General features: G+C 54.0%; 1 protein-coding gene across 1 annotated transcript in view; it reads right to left on the bottom strand.

The window, feature by feature from the left end:
* The window catches only part of SHANK3 (SH3 and multiple ankyrin repeat domains 3), a 122,636-nt gene that overhangs the window by 41,993 nt on the left and 59,962 nt on the right, over positions 1–20,681 (bottom strand). The window contains exons 14-15 of the mRNA XM_066551091.1: positions 12,439–12,521; positions 4,526–4,650 (exon numbers count right to left, since the gene is read on the bottom strand). Of these exons, the coding sequence (XP_066407188.1) occupies positions 4,526–4,650; positions 12,439–12,521 (208 nt within the window). The remainder of the gene's footprint in view (positions 1–4,525; positions 4,651–12,438; positions 12,522–20,681) is intronic.

Here is a 20,681-nt window from a genome sequence, read left to right as displayed (position 1 = left end):
AACCCCTTGGGAATGGCGATTCCCACTGCCCTGCTCAGCCCATTCCAATCCTTCCCAAACTTTTCCACAAAGGATTTTTCCCAAATATTCCATTCTTGGCTCAGCTTGAGGCCATTCCCTCTCATCCTGTCCCCCTTTCCCTCGGGATCAGATCCCGATTCCCACCTGGATCCAGCCAGGGAATTGTTGGGAATTGTCTCCCACTCCTAATTCTATTTACTTCCACCTGAATTTGAAGGAATTCCAACAAAACCCTTGGGATAACCTGAGCCCGACCTCCACCCCCACGGAATTCCTTGGGATTTCAATCCTGGAATTCCCTGTGCTCCCAGTTCATCCCTGCCTCGATTTCCCTCAATTCCCTCCCTCCGGAAAAACTGGGAGAGCCCAATGCTCATCCCGAGCCTCCGGAATTCCAGGGCTGAGCAGCATTCCCAGAGCCCCCTCCCGCAGATCTCCGGGATCCGCTCTCCCAGCCCGGTAATTTGGGAATGGATATTTTTAGGAATTCCTCTCTCCTTGGTTACTGGGAAACTTCGTGTTCTGAGACATCTCCTGGAGAAATCCGAGCTCCGCATTCGCTCCCAACTCGGAGCAGAACATTCCAGCTTTTTTTTCCCCACACCAGAATATCCCAAATTTTGAGCATTTCCATAAAAAACTGGAGGAGCTGGATCAGCCTTTTTTTTTTTTTCTTTTTTTTTTTTTTCCCCCCAATGCTCCCAAATTCCCAATGATCCGAAATCCCGGCCTTTGATATTTCCTCGGATCCTTTTTATCAACCTCCCACGCTCCGGAGCCGGAATTATCCGCATTTCCTGCTTTTTTTGCTTCCTGACCTTTCCAGCAGGGAGAGGATCCGGGAATGTTTCAGCGCTCCCTCATTCCCGCAATTCCAGAGGGGGAATTTTTTGTCCCAGAGGATTTTTTTCCCCTCTCCCCTCCTGTATTTTTGGGCTCTGTGTCCTTAAAAAAAAACTCTGGAATTTTGTTCATTGGGATCATGGAACAGTTGGGATGGGATCATCCCATTCCCACCACTGCCCAGAACAGGATTTTTTCCTCATTCCCAAAGAAAATCATGGAATTGTTGAGGTTGGAAAAGCCCTCAGAGACCACCACTAACCCACATTCCCAAATCCAGGTTTTTTGAACATTCCCAAGGATTTGACTCCACCACTGCTCCTTCCAAAGCTTCCCAACCTTTCCCATGGAGCAGCATTCCCAAATATCCCATCCAAACCTCCCCAGGGGATGCCGGGATCCCACCTGGATCCCTCATTCCAGTTTTCCCTTCAAAAAACCTCGGCTTAACAATAAAATCCATCCCTAAATCCTGGAAATATCCATGGATTTCCAGCCATGTCTGTATCCCAAATCCTGGGAATTCCCACATGGATCCTCAAGGAATCATGGAATTCTCATGGAAGTGGTCAAAGTTCTCCACTTTCAAGGCTCCTCATGGAAAAAATTCCAGGACCGAAAACCTCCCAGGATGGAGGAAGACAAAAGGCTGGAAATCCTGGATTTTCCTCTGGAATTCTGGTGGGATTTTCCCAATCCCCCCCCCCGGAGAGGTTGGATCTTGGCAATTCCCCAGCCTGGCACCGGGAATTTCCTCATGGAGCCATTCCCGGAATGTGGTTCATGGGATCATGGAATTGTTGGAGGTTGGAAAAGCCTTTGGAGATCAAATCCCAGAATTCCCAGCTCTGCCAGGGCCACCCTGGATCCGGGTCCCCCAAATCCACTGGGATTTGCCTCCCTCCAGGAGGAATTTTCCTGATTTCCAGCCTAAACTGTGGCTGTTCCAGAGGCTGCTCCAGATTTTCCGGGAGGAATTCCTGCCAGTGCCTTCCCGAATGGAATTCAGGGCTGGAATTGGCACCGAGGGCAGCTCGGAACACCTCCAGGAGTGACCCAATTCCCAAAGGGAATGTGGGGACTCCGGATCCCTCCAGATCCCTCGGGATCCACACCTGGAGAATTCCAGAACTTCCTCATCCACACCTGGAGAGCTCCTGGCAGTTCCACCACCTGGAGGACCTCAGGGCCCTCTGGATCCACATCTGGAAAACTTCTGGAAGCTTCAACATGTTCAGGACTTTGGATCCCTCTGGATCCACATCTCTGGAATTCCAGAACCTCCTGATCCACACCCGGAGGGCTCTGGATCCGACTGATGCATGCCTGGAAAAGTCCTGGAAGCTCCATCACCTGGAGAGCTCTGGATCCCTCTGGATCCACACCTGGAGGATTTCTGGAAGCTTGGAATCCGCAGGAATTTCCCCATGGAAAGGGGGGTCAGGCCTTGGCAGGGGCTGCCCAGGGAGCTTTGGAGTCCCCGTCCCTGGAGGTGTCCAGGGAATTCCTGGAATTCCACTCGGTGCTCTGGGCTGGGGATCAGGCCCAGCTTGGGCTCGGTGCCCTTGGAATTCTTTTCCAAGCCCAGGGATCCTGGGATTCTGAGGAGAAGCACATGGGAACAGCTCCAGGATTTTGGGAAGCCTCTCCCGGGCGCTGAGCAGGGACATTCCCGGTGTCACACTGGCCCCAAAAGGAAGTTCAGGGAATATGCCAGGCTGGAGCTGGGAAATTATCCATGGAAAAGGCGGAGAGGAGGAAAATCCGGAAATTGGATTCCATGGATAAAAGGAGCTCCCAGAGCTCAGAGGGAAAGGGAAAATTCCCAGTGGGGAAGGAAGAGCTCAGGGAATTCCCAAAACAGCTCCTGAATCCACTGGAATGAATCCAGAGGAGGCTCTGGAGCTGCTCCAAGGCTGGAACCCCTCTGGAGTTGGGTTGGGAAATTTGGGAATGTTCCCCTGGAGAAGGGAAGGCTCCAGGGAGAGCTTCCAGCACATTGCAGGCCTGAAGGGGCTCCAGGAGAGCTGCAGAGGGACTGGGGCCAAGGCCTGCAGGGACAGCACCCAGGGAATGGCTCCCAGTGCCAGAGGGCAGCCAGGGATGGGATCTTGGCAATGAGGAATTCCTGGCTGGGCTGGGATTGCCAGAGCAGCTGGGGCTGCCCCTGCATCCCTGGCAGTGCCCAAGGAAGGATTGGAGCAGCCTGGGATGGTGGGAGGTGTCCAGGGGTTGGAAGTGGATGGGCTGGGAGGTTCTTCCGACCCAAACCACACCAGGGTTGGGGAATTGTGGAATCCTTGCCCATGGAATGCCGGCAGTGCCTCGGGAAGGGCCCCTGAGCCCCCCTGGGATCCGTGCAGGGAGAGCCCGGGAAAAGTGGGATGTGCCCCGGGCTGGGGCCAGGGCAGCTCTGCCGGGATCAGGGCAGGGATCGGGAATGTCCTTCTGGGCCTGCCCAGCTCCTGCCAGGAGCCAGCGGGGATCAGGATCTGCTCCAGGGAATGAGCCCCGGGAAAAGAGGGAGCGGCCTCAGCCTGGGCCAGGGCAGGTTTGGATTGGATTTTTGGGAATTTCTCAATGGAAAGGAGCCTCCAGCCATCCCAAATCCCTCCAGGCTTTGTTTTCCTCCTTCTCCGGTCAGGACAAGCAGGAGTGGGAATGTCCCAGGTCTCCTCCCAGCTTTCCATGGAGACAGAGACTGAAATCCTCAGTGCGGAGAAAATCAGGATCAGATTCCCACCCAAAGAACATCCTGCAGCACAAAATGCCAGAAATTTATCCCAAATAGAATCCTGGAATGGTTTGGGTGGGAAGAACCTCAAAGCTCATTCTGGGGACACTTCCCACCATCCCAGGCTGCTCCAATCCTTCCTTGGGCACTGCCAGGGATGCAGGGGCAGCCCCAGCTGCTCTGGCAATCCCAGCCCAGCCAGGAATTCCTCATTGCCAAGATCCCATCCCTGGCTGCCCTCTGGCACTGGGAGCCATTCCCTGGGTGCTGTCCCTGCAGGCCTTGGCCCAGCCCCTCTGCAGCTCTCCTGGAGCCCCTGGAATGTGCTGGAAGCTCTCCCTGGAGCCTTTCCTTCTCCAGGGGAACATTCCCAGCTCTCCCAGCCTGGCAGGATCCGTCCCAATCCCAACTCTCTGCACATTCCATTGGAATCCCACTTTCCATGATCCCTTTCCGAGCAAACAGTGCCTGTATCCAGTCCCTGAACCATTCCCTGGATTTCCCACTGGGAAACCTTTTTTCCGCCTTTCTAAACTCCAGCCCTGTCCTGGTCCCACCAATCCCATGGGAACATCCCAAGTTCCTCCTCCAGCCAGGAAAATCCCTAAAGCACCAACAAATTCAGGGAATACCCTGAAAATCCCGGTGTGTTCTCCACGGGATGGAGCACCCACAATTCCACGGGGATTCACTGGCACTGAGGGACTCTGGATCCCTCTGGATCTCCACACCTGGAGAATTCCAGATCCTCCTGATCCACACCTGGAGGACTCCGGGATCCCTCCTGATCCACACCCAAAGAACCTCTGGAAGTTCCATGACCTGGAGGACTCCGGCTCCTCCTGACCCATACCTGGTAGAATTCCAAAACCCCATGGCAATTCCCAAAACTCCCTGGGAAGGGGTGGAATTCCGGGAGGAGCTCACCTCGATCAGAAAGTCCCCCGTGCGCAATCCCGCTCTCCAGGCGACTCCTTCCACATCCACGGATTCCAGGTACTGCAGCGCTGGGAATGCTGGCGTGGGCGTGAACTCCTCGATCGGGGTCTCGGCTGGAAAACACAACGGGAAGGGGAACTGAGGGATTTCCAAGGAAATTCCGTAAGGGAAGGCTCAGCCCGTGCACAGCATTCCTAAAATCGTGGAATTACGGAGCTGGAAAAGCCTCGGAGTGCAACTGTTCCCAGCAGTGCCGAGGCCACCCCTGATCCGTGTCCCCAAGTGCCACATCCATGGATTCATGGATTTGAATCCCAGCCCTTGTCCTGCCCCTGTTCCCACCTCAGTGATGGAATCCGAGGTGGAATCAGTATTGGAATCAATGATGGAATCAGTGATGGAAATAATGAAGGCATCCAAGATGGAATCAATAATGGAATCCAAGAAGGAATCAATGATGGAATCCAAGAGGGAATCAATGAAAGAATCCAAGATGGAGTCAATAATGGATCTAATAATGGAACTAATAATGGAATCAATGATGGAATCCAAGATGGACTCAATGAAGGAATCAACAATAGAATCCAAGGTGGAACCAATAATGGAATCAATGATGGAATTATGAGCTGGAAAATCCCTTGGAGAGCATCAAATCCAACTGTTCCCAGAAGTGCCGAGGCCACCCCCGATCCGTGTCCCCAAGTGCCACATCCATGGATTCATGGATTTGAATCCCAGCCCTTGTCCTGCCCCTGTTCCCACCTCAGTGATGGAATCCGAGGTGGAATCAGTATTGGAATCAATGATGGAATCAATGATGGGAATAATGAAGGAATCCAAGATGGAATCAATAATGGAACTAATAATGGAATCAATGATGGAATCCAAGATGGAATCCAAGATGGAATCAATGATGGAATCAATGAAGGAATCCAAGATGGAATCAATAATGGCACTAATAATGGAATCAATGAAAGAATCAATAAAGGAATCAAAGAAGGAATCAGTGATGGAATCCAGGATGGGATAAACAATGTACTCAGTCATGGAATTAACAATGGAATCAATGATGGAACCAATAATAGAATCAGTCATGGAATCAATGATGGAGTCATGGAGTCATTTGGGTTGGAAAATCCCTTGGAGAACATCAAATCCAACCGTTCCCAGCACTGCCGAGGCCACCCCCGATCCATGTGCCCAAGTGCTGCATCCACATGGATTTGGATCCCACCAGGAACGGGGATTCCCTGGACACCTCCAGGGACGGCGACTCCAGAGCTCCCTGGGCAGCCCCTGCCAAGGCCTGAGCCCTTTCCATGGAAAACGATCCCAAATCCCAGAGCTGAGCCTGCCCTGGCCCAGGCTGAGGCCGCTCCCTCTTTTCCCGGGGCTCATTCCCTGGAGCAGATCCCGATCCCCGCTGGCTCCTGGCAGGAGCTGGGCAGGCCCAGAAGGACATTCCCGATCCCTGCCCCGATCCCGGCAGAGCTGCCCTGGCCCCAGCCCGGGGCACATCCCACTTTTCCCGGGCTCTCCCTGCACGGATCCCTGGGGGGCTCAGGGGCCCTTCCCGAGGCACTGCCGGCATTCCATGGGCAAGGATTCCACAATTCCCCAACCCTGGTGGGGCCTGCCTGGGAAGGACCTCCCAGCCCATCCCAAGGATCCCCCAGGATCCAGGAGATCCCACGGGCACAGCCCAGGAAGTTTTCCAAGCGTTTCCATTGCCAGGATCTGGGAATTCCACCCTGGGTCAATCCCAAACCTTTGGCTTCCAGAATAGATCCAGAGGATCCACCCAGACACACAAGAGCTCTGGAAAACAGGAGAAATTCCCACTGGGACAATCCAGCCTGAGGAAAATCCATCCATTCAATCCTTCCTGCTCTCCTTATCCCAAGTTTTCCCTCATCCCTCTCACTTCCAGCCAAGTCCTTCCCACGGAGCCGCAGGGTCTCCTCATTCCCAAATCCGCCTGGAGCGGATCAGGAGCCAGGAGAAACTCTCATCCCTACAGACTATCCCAAGAAATGGATTTTTAGGAGCAGATGGATCCCAGATCCCCGAGGTGACCCCGGTGGCCTCTCCTTTGACGCCCTTCCAGCGACATTCCCAGCGTTCCCCTCCCTTCCCGCCAAACCAAGCCTCCGTTTCCACCCAGATCCAAGACTTTTCCTCCTCTCTCCGTTTTTTCTCCCACATTTTAGGCGGGATTTTTCCACTCCGGCACGGATCGCACCCAGGGAACCTTTCCCTGCCACCCCTCCCTGTGCTGAAGCTTCTCAGCTGCTTTCCACCAACGGCTTTCCACGATTTCTGCCTTTCCCGGGAGAAGTGGCAAACGCTTGACAGCTCATCCCTATTTTTAGACATTCCGACGGAATGTCGGAGCGCTCTCCAAACCCTCCAGGATCCTTCCAGGATCTCAGCTCCTCTGGTCCCAGGATGCTCCAAGTGTCCGACCTGGCCTTGGACACGTCCAGGGATCCCAGCCATGGATTCTTTGGGATAAATTTCACGGAGCAAATCCCACATTCCCGTGGATCCCACAGCATCCCATGCCCATCCATCCCCTGAGTTATCCATGTGTCATTCCAGGCACTTTTCCAGCTTTTTCCGTGGGCTGAGAGCCACCAGCCCACGGCGGGTGCACGTCGTGATCCAGGATTTGGGAAGCGCTGCCAGAGCCTGAAGGATTTGGCAAATGGGAAAATGCTCGGGAATTGGGAATTGTCTCCCTGCGGAATAATTCCAGGAGCAGAATTTTATCCAGGAGGGGACAAAGGGACACAGGGACAATTCCCACCATCCCAGATTTCTCCAGCCTGGCCTGGGGCACTGCCAGGGATGCAGGGGCAGCCCCAGCTGCTCTGGCAATCCCAGCCCAGCCAGGAATTCCTCATTGCCAAGATCCCATCCCTGGCTGCCCTCTGGCACTGGGAGCCATTCCCTGGGTGCTGTCCCTGCAGGCCTTGGCCCCAGTCCCTCTGCAGCTCTCCTGGAGCCCCTTCAGGCCCTGCCAGGGGCTCTGAGCTCTCCCTGGATCCCTCCCTTCTCCAGGGGAACATTCCCAGTTTTTCAGAGGGAAGCTGATCCAACCCTCTGGATTTGCTCCGGGATTTCCAGGTCCTCCTGGTGTCGGGAGCACTGGAGCTCCCCCTGGAATGGTTTGGGTGGGAAGGGACCCATATCCCACCCAATTCCAACCCTTGGACACTTCCCACGATCCCACGGTGGTCCAAGCCCTGTCCTGGCCTTAGGAATTTTTCTCCCAGGTTTTACAACCCCTGGGACTGGAGAAGGGAGAGGAGAAGGACATCCCTGCTCCCGGTAAATCCTGGGAATCCTGATCCGCCTCTCCCAGCTCAGCCGTTCCCAAAACCAGTTTGGGACCAAACCCAATCCAGGGAATGCTCCAGGTGTGGAAATCATGGAAAATCTATCCCTAAATGCCCTCCCAGGGAAGAAATCCAATGGGAAGAGTCTCCCATCCAACAGGAGAACCAAACCAAAAAGTTGGGAATTAAACCCAGGAAGCTCCCACTGGGAATGAGGGGAATTCCCTGACCAGGAGGTTCAGCCTTTCCCACCAAAACTCCGGACTTGGAATTCTGGGAAGCGCTATCGGAACCCCTGAGGACCCATCACGGCCCTGGCTGGGGAATTGGGAATTCCTGGGCTTAAATTCCCAGAATTCCCAGTTGGAATTCCAGAGCCAGCTCCGGGAGAAGCCCTGGCAGAGCCGGGTCACCAGGAAGGCCTGGGAGCTCCAAAATCCATCCTGGAGGGAACCAAATCCCATTCAGAGGGACAAAATTCCATCCTGGAAGCACCAAATCCCAGCCTGAAGGGACTAAATTCCATCCTGGAAGCACCAAATCCTATCCTGGGAACAACGAATCTATCCCAGCGAACCAAATCCCATCCTGAGAAACCAAATCCCATCCTGGGGAATCAAATTCCATCCTGGAAGCACCAAATCCCATCCTGGGGACACCGAAATTCCATCCTGGGGACACCAAAATCCCATCCAGGAGGACAAAATTCCATCCTGGAAGCACCAATTCCCATCCTGGTCATCCCTGGAGTGGTGAGGCAGTTGGAGCAGGTCCCCATCCCAGGGATCCCGGAAAGTTCCAACCTCAGGGAATTCCCAAAGGATCCTTCAATCCTCGACGGATCCTGGCAAGCGCCAGAGCTCATGGAATTCCCAAAGGATCCACTGATTCCATAGATCCTGGCAAGTTCTGAGCTCAGGGAATTCCCACCTGGAATATCCAACCCCCAGTCCAGCTCCAGGCTGTTCCCTTTCCTCCTTTCCCATGGGGTTGGCTCCTTCAGAAGATCCACAGGAAGGAATAATCTTAGGAATTTTGGGAATGACCCGGATCTCTCCAGGCACACCAAGGAAAGCTCATCCCATCCAGCAAAAACTTGGATTCGTTCCCTTAATTTGGATTTCAGGACACATCCTTGTTTTCCATAAAATTGTGGAATGGGTTGGGTGGGAAGGGCCCTCAAAGCTCATCCCATTCCAGGATGGCATTCCATGATCCCAGGCTGCTCCAGCCTGGCCCTGGGCAATCCCAGGGATCCAGGGAGAGCCACAGATTCCCCGGGAATTCCCAAGGGATTGGATGTGGGGCAAAGCCAGCTCCGAGAGCTGCAGGGACTGGGATAAACGGGAACAACTCCGATCCCTGGGACGGAACGGGATGGGACGTTCCCCTCAGGAACTGGGAAGAGCCGGAGCTGGGATGGGCTGGGAAGGACCCCAGGGTGGGCAGGGCCTTTTCCCATGGAGTGGGAAAAATTCCAGGGAGGAATTTGCAGCAGGAAGAGCAAATTTCTTCAAGGATCATCCCAAAATCCGCCTCCCTCCCCCTGCCCGGGACGAAGCTCCAGCCCTGCCTTTCCCAGCTCCTTTTCCCTCTTTTCCCCACAGGCCTGGAGTGGTTTTCCAGGAAAATCCAAAGGGAGCAGTGGTGACAAGGACAGGGACAACTCTGGGTCTAAATTCCATGGAATTCCGGCCCAAAATCCATGGAATACCGGGATGAGGGGCTAGGAAATGGGGGGGATTCCAAGCCACTTCCCCAACTTGGGAATGCTTCTCCAGAGGGAGCATTCCCAGATTCTGGATCTTCCAGGCCAGGACCCCCCTGCATCCATGACCTCCCTGTGTCCCACAGAATTCCCAAATCCTGCAGAATTCCCAAATCACACATGCCCCATGCCCACTCCAAGCGCTTCCCTCAGCCTCAGCACATGAAGGGAAACTGGGAATGGCAGGAGAGCCAGGAAGGGAAAAAAAGAGGAAGAAAAACCCAGGGAATGGGATTAAATTTCCCATTTTTTTTCTGACACAAAAGCTGTGGGATTGATCCCAGGAAAAAACCCCATGGATGCCATTTTGGGCCCTGAAGTTTCACTTGGTGCTCCACGGATGGGAAATCCATAGGGAATGGGGGGGAAATTCCCACTGGGATGCAAACCTTGGGACAGGAGGGACAGAAATCCAGGAGTTCTCCTGGAAAATCCCATTCCAGCCTGGATCTGCAGCTCTTCCCAGCTTTCCTCCCACATGGAAAACAGCTCCGCTGTCCCTCTGCTCCTGGGAATGCCGGGGGTGGAGAGGTCCCTCCATCCCGAGCTTTTCCCGCCTCCTCTTCCCTAGATCCATAGGAACATTCCCAAGTCTCCAAGGGATTCTTTTTTTTTTTTTTTTTGCAGCAAAAAGGTGGAATTCTGGACAAAGGAGCCATGGGAAACTCCCAGGAAAGATCCCGGCCCTGGGAGAGCCCCGGGATGAGCCGGGAATGAGCTCCAGGGTGGGAGCAGCAGGAAAAGCTCTCCCGGTTTTCCCCAGGGATCCCAAAAGCCCCCAGCTGCCCCCGGCCAAAATCCAGGGAAAAGCTCCGAGCACTCCAACCCCAGAAAGCCATGGATGGAGCTGGGCAGGGGCTGTTCACTCCCACAGGGAAAAGGAGTGAAAATTCCCAAAAATTCCAAGCAGCATCCACACCAAAATCCCCAGAAAGTGGGAAAGGAGAGGACAGAATGAGGGAAGGAAATCCCTTTGGAGCCCCCCAGGATTGCTGGGAATGGGGCTCTGGAGCTGAGCAGGGGCCGCTCATCCCTCCGGGAAGCAAAGTGACAATTCCCAAAAATTCCAAGCAGCATCCACAGAAAATCTCCTGAAAATTCCGAGAGAGCCACGATGGCAGCAGGACACTGCACAGAACTGGAGAAACCCAGGGAAGAAAATCCCTTTGGAGCCCCTCCCCGGATAACCAGGAATGAGAATCCCGGGCTGTTCATTCCATGGGGGAAAAGAAGAGAAAATTCCCAAAAATTCCAAGGCACCACCAGCACTAAAACCCCCAAAATTCCGAGAGAGCCACAATGGCAGCAGGACACGGCACAGAACTGGAGAGAACCGGAGAAATCCAGGGAAGAAAACCCCCTTGGAGCCCCCCAGGATTACTGGGAATGAGAATCCTGAGCCGTTCATCCCTCAGGGAAAAGCAGTGACAATTCCCAAAAATTCCAAGCCACCAGCACCAAACCCCCCCCCCAAAACCCCAAATCCACAACCCCGGACCAAGACACCGAACAAGCCAGGGAGGAAAATCCCTCTGGAGCCTGGGAATGAGAATCCCGGGAATGAGAATCCTGAACTGTTCATGCCTCAGGGAAAAGCAGCGACAATTCCCAAAAATTCCAAGGCACCACGAGCAGCACCTGCCCAAAAATGTGAGGGAGCCACGATGGCAGCAGGACACGGCACTGAGCCGGAGAAATCCAGGGAGGAAAATCCCCTTGGAGCCCCCCCAGGATTGCTGGGAATGGGGCTCCGGAGCCATTCATTCTCCCAGGGAAAGGGAGCAAAAATTCCCCAAAAATTCCAAGGCACCATGAGCAGCACCAGCATCAAAACCCCCGAAATTTTGCGGGAGCCACGATGGCAGCAGGACACGGCACTGAGCCGGAGAAACCCGGGGAGGAAAATCCCCTTGGAGCCCCCCAGGATTGCTGGGAATGAGGATCCCGAGCCGAGCAAGGGCTGCTCATTTCCACAGGGAAAAGGAGTGAAAATTCCTACAAATTCCAGGGCATCACCAGCACCAAACCTCCCCCCCCAAGCCCCAAATCCACAAACCCAGACCACGCCACTGAACGAGCCGGGGAGGAAAATCCCTCTGGAGCCTGGGAATGAGAATCCCAGGAATGAGAACCATGAGCCATTCATTCTCCCAGGGAAAAGCAGCGACAATTCCCAAAAATTCCAAGGCACCACCAGCACCAAAACCCCCGAAATTCCGAGAGAGCCACGATGGCACCAGGACACGGCATTGAACCGGAGAAACCCGGGGAAGAAAATCCCTTTGGAGCCCCCCAGGATGGCTGGGAATGAGGCTCCGGAGCTGAGCAGGGGCTGTTCATTCCCTCAGGGAAGTGAACTGAATATTCCCAAAAATTCCAAGGCACCATGAGCAGCACCAGCACCACAGCCCCCGGAACTCCAAACCCACAACCCCAGACCACGCCACCGAACCGAGCCAGGGAAGGAAAATCCCTTTGGAGCCCCGCAGGATTAGCGGGAATGAGAACCCTGAGCCGTCCATTCCCTGACGGAAAAGGAGTGAAAATTCCCAAAAATCCCGAGGCACCGCCAGCACCAAACCAAAACCCGAAACCCCAGACCCACAACCCCATTCCACGCCACCGCCCCAGCCCGATCCCCTCCAGCGCTGCACAACCACGCCGGAAAAAATCCACGGAAAAAAAACCCAAAAAACCCTGGGGGAAAAAAAAAAAACAACCAACCAAAAAAAAAACCGGAAAAAAGAGAAATCCTGGGAAAAACACGCCTGGAAAAGCGGATCCGGGCTTACCTTTGGCCCCGCGCAGGACGAAGCCGAAGCCCTCATGCTCCCGCTTCTGCAGCACGGCCGTCTTCTCCTCGATGATGTAGTCACTGGGCAGGAAAGAGCACAAGAGAATGATGCCAGGGTTAGAGCGCAGCACCATCGCTGCCAGCGCCGTGGCCGCTGCCACCAGCCGGGGGTGGCCCTGTCACCAGCCGGGGGTGGCCTTTGTCACCAGCCAGGGGTGGCCTCTGTCACTCTTCGCATCCAGCCTTTCATCTCCGCAGGGATCGCTGCTTCCCCTCCCCTTCTTTCTCTTTCTTTCTTTCTTTCTCTCTCTCTCTCTTTTTTCCTTGGGTTTTTGGGTTTTTTTTCTTTTTTTCCTCCTGGATTTTTTTTTTTTTTTTTTTCGCCCAAAGTCACACCAAAAAGACGGAAGCGACTTTTGCCTCGGCGTGGAGGAGGAGGAGGAAAAGGAGGAAAAGGAGGAGGAGGAGGGAATTAAAAAAAAAAAAAAGAAGAAGCAGCAGAAGAAATCGTGGATGTTCCCTGCTGCCCACCGGGCCCCTCGCAGTCACCTGCAGAGGAATGCAGGGATACGGAGCCCTCGCAGGAATGCAGGGATAACGGAGCCCACGCAGGAATTTCGGGAATTTCGGGATCCGGAGCTTCGCCCGTCAAACGCGGAGCCCCATCGGGAATCGTCTCTTCCCACACTTGCCAAGCGCGTCTCCCGCGGGAATAAAAACCGGGATTCTTGGATGGAAGCGGCGCTGCCTCCTCGCCGCTGGCCGGGCAGGAGCGGGGCAGAGTTTAAATCCTCATCCCGGCGGATTTGATCCCAAAATTTCCCCTCCTCGGGCGTTGCTAAGTGACGGATTGCCAGGAGCCGGGGGGAAGGAGCATCCTTGGGAAAAGCCGGGAATGATCCAGCGATGGATGGAGGGAGGGATGGAGGGATGGAGCCCCCTCCCCAGATGGGCTCTAGGAGCGGCGGGAGGGGGCGGCGGCCGCAGGTCCCTCCCAGCGGAGCCGCAGGGGTGACATCAGAGCCGGGATAATCCGGGAGCGCCGGGAAGGAGCTTGGGAAGGAGCCGGGAAGTGGGAGCCAGAGCGGGAGGGAGCGAGGGGAGGGATGGGAACGGAGCTTGGGAGGGATGGGAACAATGGGAGGGATGGGGAGATGGAAAAGGTTTGGGAATATTGGGGAGGGATGGGAACAGATGGGAGGGATGGGAACAACGGGAGGGATAGGAACAATGGGAGGGATGGGGAGATGGAAAAGATTTGGGAATATAGGGGAGGGATGGGGAGGGATGGGAACAATGGAAGGGATGAGGAGGGATGGAGAGATGGAAAAGGATGGGAGGGATGGAAACAATGGGAGGGATGGGGAGATGGAAAAGGTTTGGGAATATTGGGGAGGGATGGGAGGGATGGGAACAACGAGAGGGATGGAAAAGGTTTGGGAATATTGGGGAGGGATGGGAACGGATGGGAACAATGGAAGGGATGAGGAGGGATGGAGAGATGGAAAAGGATGGGAGGGATGGGAACAATGGGAGGGATGGGGAGATGGAAAAGGTTTGGGAATATTGGGGAGGGATGGGAACAGATGGGAGGGATGGGAACAACGGGAGGGATGGGAACAATGGGAGGGATGGGGAGATGGAAAAGATTTGGGAATATTGGGGAGGGATGGGGAGGGATGGGAACAATGGAAGGGATGAGGAGGGATGGAGAGATGGAAAAGGATGGGAGGGATGGGAACAATGGGAGGGATGGGGAGATGGAAAAGGTTTGGGAATATTGGGGAGGGATGGGAGGGATGGGAACAACGAGAGGGATGGAAAAGGTTTGGGAATATTGGGGAGGGATGGGAACGGATGGGAACAATGGAAGGGATGAGGAGGGATGGAGAGATGGAAAAGGATGGGAGGGATGGGAACGGATGGGAGGAATGGGGAGATGGAAAAGGTTTGGGAATATTGGGGAGGGATGGGAGGGTTGGGAACAATGGGAGGGATGGGGAGATGGAAAAGGTTTGGAAATACTGGGGAGGGATGGGAACGGATGGGAGGGATGAGGAGGGATGGAGAGATGGAAAAGGATGGGAGGGATGGGAACGGATGGGAGGGATGGAGAGATGGAAAAGGTTTGGGAATATTGGAGACAGATGGGGAACAATGGGAGGGGTGGGAATTATTTGGAATATTGGAGAGGGATGGGAAAGGACAGGAACAATGGGGAGGGGTGGAAAAGGATTGGGAATACTGGAGAGGGATAAGGAGGGATGGGAACAATGGGAGGAATGATTGGGAGGGATGGGAGAGATGAGGAGGGATGGAAAAGAATTGGGAATATGGGAGAGGGATGGGGAGAGATGGGGAACAATGGGAATGATTGGGAGGGATGGAGAGATGGGAACGGATGGGAGGGATGGGAACAATGGGAGGGACAGGAAAGGGTGAGGAATGTTGGGAAATGATTGGGAATCTTGGAAAGGGATGGGAACAATGGGAGGGGTGAGGAGGGATGGAGAGATGGGGAATGGTTGGGAATATTGGAGAGGGATGGGAGGGATGGGAGAGATGGGGAGGGATGGAAAAGGATTGGGAATATTGGAGAGGGATGGGAGGGATGGGAGAGATGGGGAGTGACTGGGAACAACGGGAATGTTGGGGAGGGATTGGGAGAGATGGGAGCAATGGGATCAGTGGGAGCGCTGGGAATGTTGGGAAGTGTTGGGGAGTGATGGAAACAATGGGAATGATGGGGAATGTTGGGAACGACAGGAACGATGGGGAGTGTTGTAAACCATGGGAATGATGGGAGTGATGGGAATAATGGGGAACAATGGGAATGATGGGAGTGATGGGAGTGATGGGAAGAGATGGAAAATCATGGAAGTGTTTGGAAGGGATTGATGGGAGAGGTGGGGAGCACTGGAACAGCTGGAATTGGCAGGGGGAATTCCCCATGGATCCATTCCCAAGGCACAGGGAGGGACTGGAATTCCACTGGGGAATGAGGGGCGGGGCCGGGCCTGGCCGGCTCCTCCAGAGGGAAAACCTCAGATTCCCGGGAATACTGGGAGAGAATGGATCCCTGCAGGGAACACTGGGAATACCGGGAAGGAAAGGATCCCTGACAGGAAAACCTTGGATTTCCTGGATCACTGGGAGGGAATGGATTCCTGCCGGGAACACTTTGGGAATCCATTCCACAGGGAGACAGCTCCTAATCCCGGAGTGTTTTCCCGCTTCCCAACTCCTGGAATCATGACATGCACCCACTGTGGGCTGGTGGCTCCCCTGCTCTTGGGGTGGTGGGATGGGATTCATGGAATCATGGAAAAAGCTGGAAAAGCTCCGGGCTGGAGCAACGTCATTCCATGGAAATGGGAATGTGGAGGGAGGGAGGGAAGGAAGGAAAACTCTTCCTGGAAAGGTTTCCCTGGAATGCCACCGGGAGCATTCCCAAGCCTCTGGAACTGTCTGGGGGCAGCAGCTTTTGGGATCGGTTCCCGCGTTCAGGGAGTGTCAGGAATTCTGGGAATCATGGAAGGGTTTGGGGGTGGGAAGGGACTCCAAGCTCCTGGAATTCCATCCCATTCCGGGATCCCGGGCTGCTCCAACCCGGCCTGGGAAGCTTCCAGGAATCCAGGGGAATCCATGATCCCATTCCTCAGACAAAACGGGTTGGAAAAGTCTCAGTTCCATGGAAAACTGGGAATTCGAGCCTGAGGACACCAGAGGGGCTCCGTGGAGCTGCTTTTCCCATTCTATGGGAAAGAGAGAGCAGGGCCAGATGGGATTTGGGAAGGAATTCCTGGCCGGGAGGGTGGGGAGGGGCTGGGATGGAATTCCAAGGGTCGGAATTGGGCGGGATTTCAGCTCCATTCCCACCCAACCCATTCCAGGATTCTCCCATGGAATTTCCATTTGCCTTCCCAGCCCTGGAGATGTCCAGGGAATTCCCGGAATTCCAGCTCCGGGTTGGGAATCAGGCCCAGCTTGGCCTCAGTGGCCTCGGAGGGCTTTTCCCACCTCAGGAATTCCATGGAATTCAGGATCTCTCCAGCAGCTTCAGCCGAACTCCAATTTCCCTTGAGGAATCCAAAAATTCCCAGGGGAGTGGAATCCCTCTCCAGCCACTCCAACATTCCAGCGTTTCCCTGGGAAGCTGGGACACCTTCCGATGGTTTTTCCCATGGGAATATCCAAGTAGATCCATGAAAACTGATTTTCCTTCCCAGTTTCCCCCGTTTTCCTTTAGAACCCCAGGACTGGGGTTGGAAAAGGGACTCAGGATCATTCCATGGGGCCGGGACAATTCCCGCTATCCCAGGCTGCCCCAGGGTTGTTTTCCCAACCTGGAATTCTTCCCGGCCTCTCCTGGCTGCCTTTTCCGGCTGCTCCCCAAACTTTGGGAATGCGGGCGGAGCGTTACCTCCGCGGGATCGGCGTCACCGGGAATGTGGGCGGGATCCAGGTGTGGGATCCGAGCCCGGAGCCGTCACCGGAGCCTCGGGAAGCGTGGGAGCCCGGGATGAATCACGCTCCATTGATTCCTGCAGATTCCATGGATTCTAAAAGGAGCTGGAATTGCCGGGGGCGGTGCTGAGACCAACGCCCACCTTTAACTCCCGGTGTTCCGCAGGGACGGAGAATTCCTGGGATTCCGGCTCCCGTTCCAGGTTTTCCGCTCGGCCTCGGGCACCCAAGGGTGGAATGGCGGTGGCCTCTGCAGGAATTCCTGTTCCAATCCTTTTCCATGGGTTTTCCGTGGTTTTGCCTGATCCAAACCTGACCTGTAACTCCCAGCATTCCACAGGGACAGGGAACATTCCAGCTCCCATTCCAGCTCCCATTCCTGGGATTCCAGCTCCCATTCCAGGTTTTCCGCTCGGCCCCGGGCGCCAAAGGACAGGAGGGTGGTGGCCTCTCCAGGAATTCCTGTTCCAATCTTTTCCCTTTTTTTTTTTTTTCTTTCTTTCTTTCCCATAGTTCTCCTTGATCCAATGCCCACCTTTAACTCCCAGCATTCCACAGGGACAGGGAAAATTCCAGCTCCCATTCCCAATCCCATTCCCAGTCCCATTCCTGATCCTATTTCAGGCCCATTCCAGGTCCCATTCCAGGTTTTCCACTCGGCCTCAGGCACCAAAGGGCGGGATTGGGATGGTTCTGGCCTCTCCTGGAATTCCTTTTCCAAACCTTTTCCCAATCTTTTTCCACATGTTTTCCATAGTCTTGCCTGATCCAAACCTGACCTTTAACTCCCGGCGTTCCGCAGGGATGGGGAAAATTCCAGGTCCTATTCCAGGTCCCATTCCGGGTCCCATTCCTGATCCAATTCCAGGTTTTCTGCTCAGCCTTGGGCACCAAAGGGTGGAATGGTGGAGGATTCTCCAGGAATTCCTTTTCCAAGCCTTTTCCATGGGTTTTCCATAGTTTTGCCTGATCCAAAGCCCACCTTTAATTCCCGGTGTTCCACAGGGACAGGGAGAATTCCAGATCCCATTCCCGGTCCCATTCCGGGTCCCATTCCGGGTGGAATTCCAATGAAAACTCAGCCCCTTTGGATGGGGGAATTCCAGCTTTGGGAAACACGGGAAGGAATTCCCAGATTTCCCAGCTCCAGGAAAATTATCCTGTAATTCCCTAATCCCAACCTCCATTATTCCATAATCCCATCATTCCAACCGCCCTCATTCCACAATTTTCTGTCTCCACACATTTTCCCAGCCTCGGCATTCCAGGGCCGAGAAATCCCCTTTTCCCCGCTCCATGTTTTCCATGTTTTCCACGTTTTCCCTGTTTTCTGGTGAAGTCCCTCTCCCTAATCCCCGACACAAATCCGGGATTGGCTCCTGCTCCCAATTTTTCCCCTTCCCAGCTGCTCCCAGCTTTAATACTCAAATTAATTTGGAGCCTCTTTAATCCCCGCCTTTAATTCCGAGGGCAATTCCCACCGGGATTTCTCTCCCGGACAAAGCCGAGCTCAGATTCGTCTTCTCCAGGTAAATTTTTCTGTCCCGTTTTCCCCATTCCCAGATTTTGGGAATGACCAGAATTTTGGAAGCATCCATAACATCCCGGCTCTGGAGTGGCCCCTGCTCCTCCTTGGAGGGATTCCTGAATCCAAAGGAAATCTGGGAATGCTGGGAATCCCATCCTGGGAGACTTTTTCCATCTCCAATCCGGATTTACCCCGAAATTCCTGGGGATGTCCCATCATTCCAAAGCATTCCATGATCCCACAATTCCGTCATTCCCAACCATTCCATGGTCCCGCAGAATCCGCAATCCAGAATTTTGGGATTTTTCCCTTTCCCAGCAATTTCCCAAACTCCCCAGATTTTCTCTGGGAGCTTCTTCCTGGAATTCAAACAATTCCCAAGGGATTTCCTGGAGCGGGACCAATCCAAGCCCTCCCTGTGGATCCAACCCCACTCCAGGCTTTTCCCAAGGTTTTTTCCGGATCCGGTTCCTTAAATTTGTCTTAAATTTGCCTTGGGCCAAGGAATGCTGTGGATCCATGGAATTCTGGGAATCTTGGAGCTCATCCGCAACATTTTCCTGCTTTTTTGAGCTCCTTATCCCAAATTTAGTTCCCCTGAGCATTTCCAGCTCCAAGGAATTGGTGGAATTCTGGGGGTCTTCCCAAGCTTTTTTCCATGCTGGATACGGCGCCTTGAATTCCCCTTCCTGCCCCGCTCCTCCATTGGAATTCCCGGGAATCTTTTCCCAGTGAAAGATTCCCAGGAATTCCAACTCCTGGCCCAAGAGCTCCTCCTGCTGTTTCCCCAGGATGTGATTCCCGAAGGAAAATTCCTTTGCCCGGGATTCCCATGGATTCAATCCTGTCCTTTCTTCCTCTGAACCAATGGAATTTCACCTCATCCATGAATTCCCACTTTTTTCCCGCTCTTCCCACGATCCCAGCAGGGATTTTTCAGAGCTTCCCTCCATTTTTCCCTCATTTTTTTCCTCTTTCCCGGTTTTCCCCCACAGGAACAGCCCCAGAGCAGCAAATCCTGGGAATTTTAAGGATCCACCCAAATCCCACAAATTCCTCGGAGTCGGGAATGCTCCCGGAAGCAAAATTTGGGATAAGGAGCTCAAAAAAAAGCAGGAAAATGTTGTGGATGAGCTCCAAGATTCCCAGAATTCCATGGTTCTGCACAATTCCGTGGCTTCCAAGGAGAAAAACTCCTCCTCTGGCTCCGATGGATTTGGGAATTCTGAAACTTCCCTGGAAAAAGGGAAAACGTCCCCATTCCAGAGGAAGCAGCTGCTCATCCCTCCGGGAATTCCAGAGCTCGGGGACATCCCCAAATCCAACCCTTCCCATTCCCGATCCCAAATCCACCAGGAGAAGCCACAGTCCAGGAATGTCCCCCTGCTGTCCCACCTGGGAACGCGCTCACATTCCCAAACTTTTCTGGAACCTTGGATTCTCCACTGGGACTGGAGACAAGAATGGGAAACACTCCCGGACTTTTCCAGGATGTTGGATTCTCCCCTGGGAAATGAGCTGGGAATGGAAAACATTCCCAAACTTTGGATTCTCCAACGGGACAGGAGCCAGGAAGGGGGAGCACATTCCCAAACTTTTCTGGAACCTTGGATCCTCCCATGGGACACGAGCTGGGAATGTTTCACATTCCCAAACTTCTCCACAACCTTGGATCATCCACTGGGATGTGTCAGGAATGGGAAACATTCCCAGAATTTTCCAGAACGTTGGATCCTCCTCTGGAATGTGAGCTGGGAATGTGAAACATTCCCAAATTTTTCCGGGACTTTGGATTCTCCACTGGGACATGAGCCAGGAATGGGGAAGCATTCCCAGACTTTGGATTCTCCAACGGGACAGGAGCCTGGAATGGCACAACACTCCCGGACTTTTCCAGGATGTTGGATTTTCCACCGGGAAACGAGGCAGGGATGGGAGCACATTCCCAAACTTCTCCAGAACCTCGGATCATCCATTGGGAAACGAGCTGGGAAAGGGAAACATTCCCAAACTTCTCCGGAATGCTGGATCCTCCACTGGGATAGGAGGTAGGAATGGGAAACGTTCCCAGAATTCTCCAGAACTTTGGATTCTCCATTAGAACACGAGCCCGGAATGGGAGCCCATTCCCAAACTTCTCCGGAACCTTGGATCCTTCCCTGGAACAGGAGCCGGGAATGGGAGCACATTCCCAAACTTTTCCAGAATGTTGGATCATCCGTTGGAATACGAGCCAGGAATGCAGC

Source organism: Molothrus aeneus, chromosome 5 (genome assembly GCF_037042795.1).
Source record: "Molothrus aeneus isolate 106 chromosome 5, BPBGC_Maene_1.0, whole genome shotgun sequence".
NCBI lineage: Eukaryota > Metazoa > Chordata > Aves > Passeriformes > Icteridae > Molothrus > Molothrus aeneus.
Note: the sequence above shows the minus strand (reverse complement) of the source record. Positions and strands in the feature narration are given on the sequence as shown.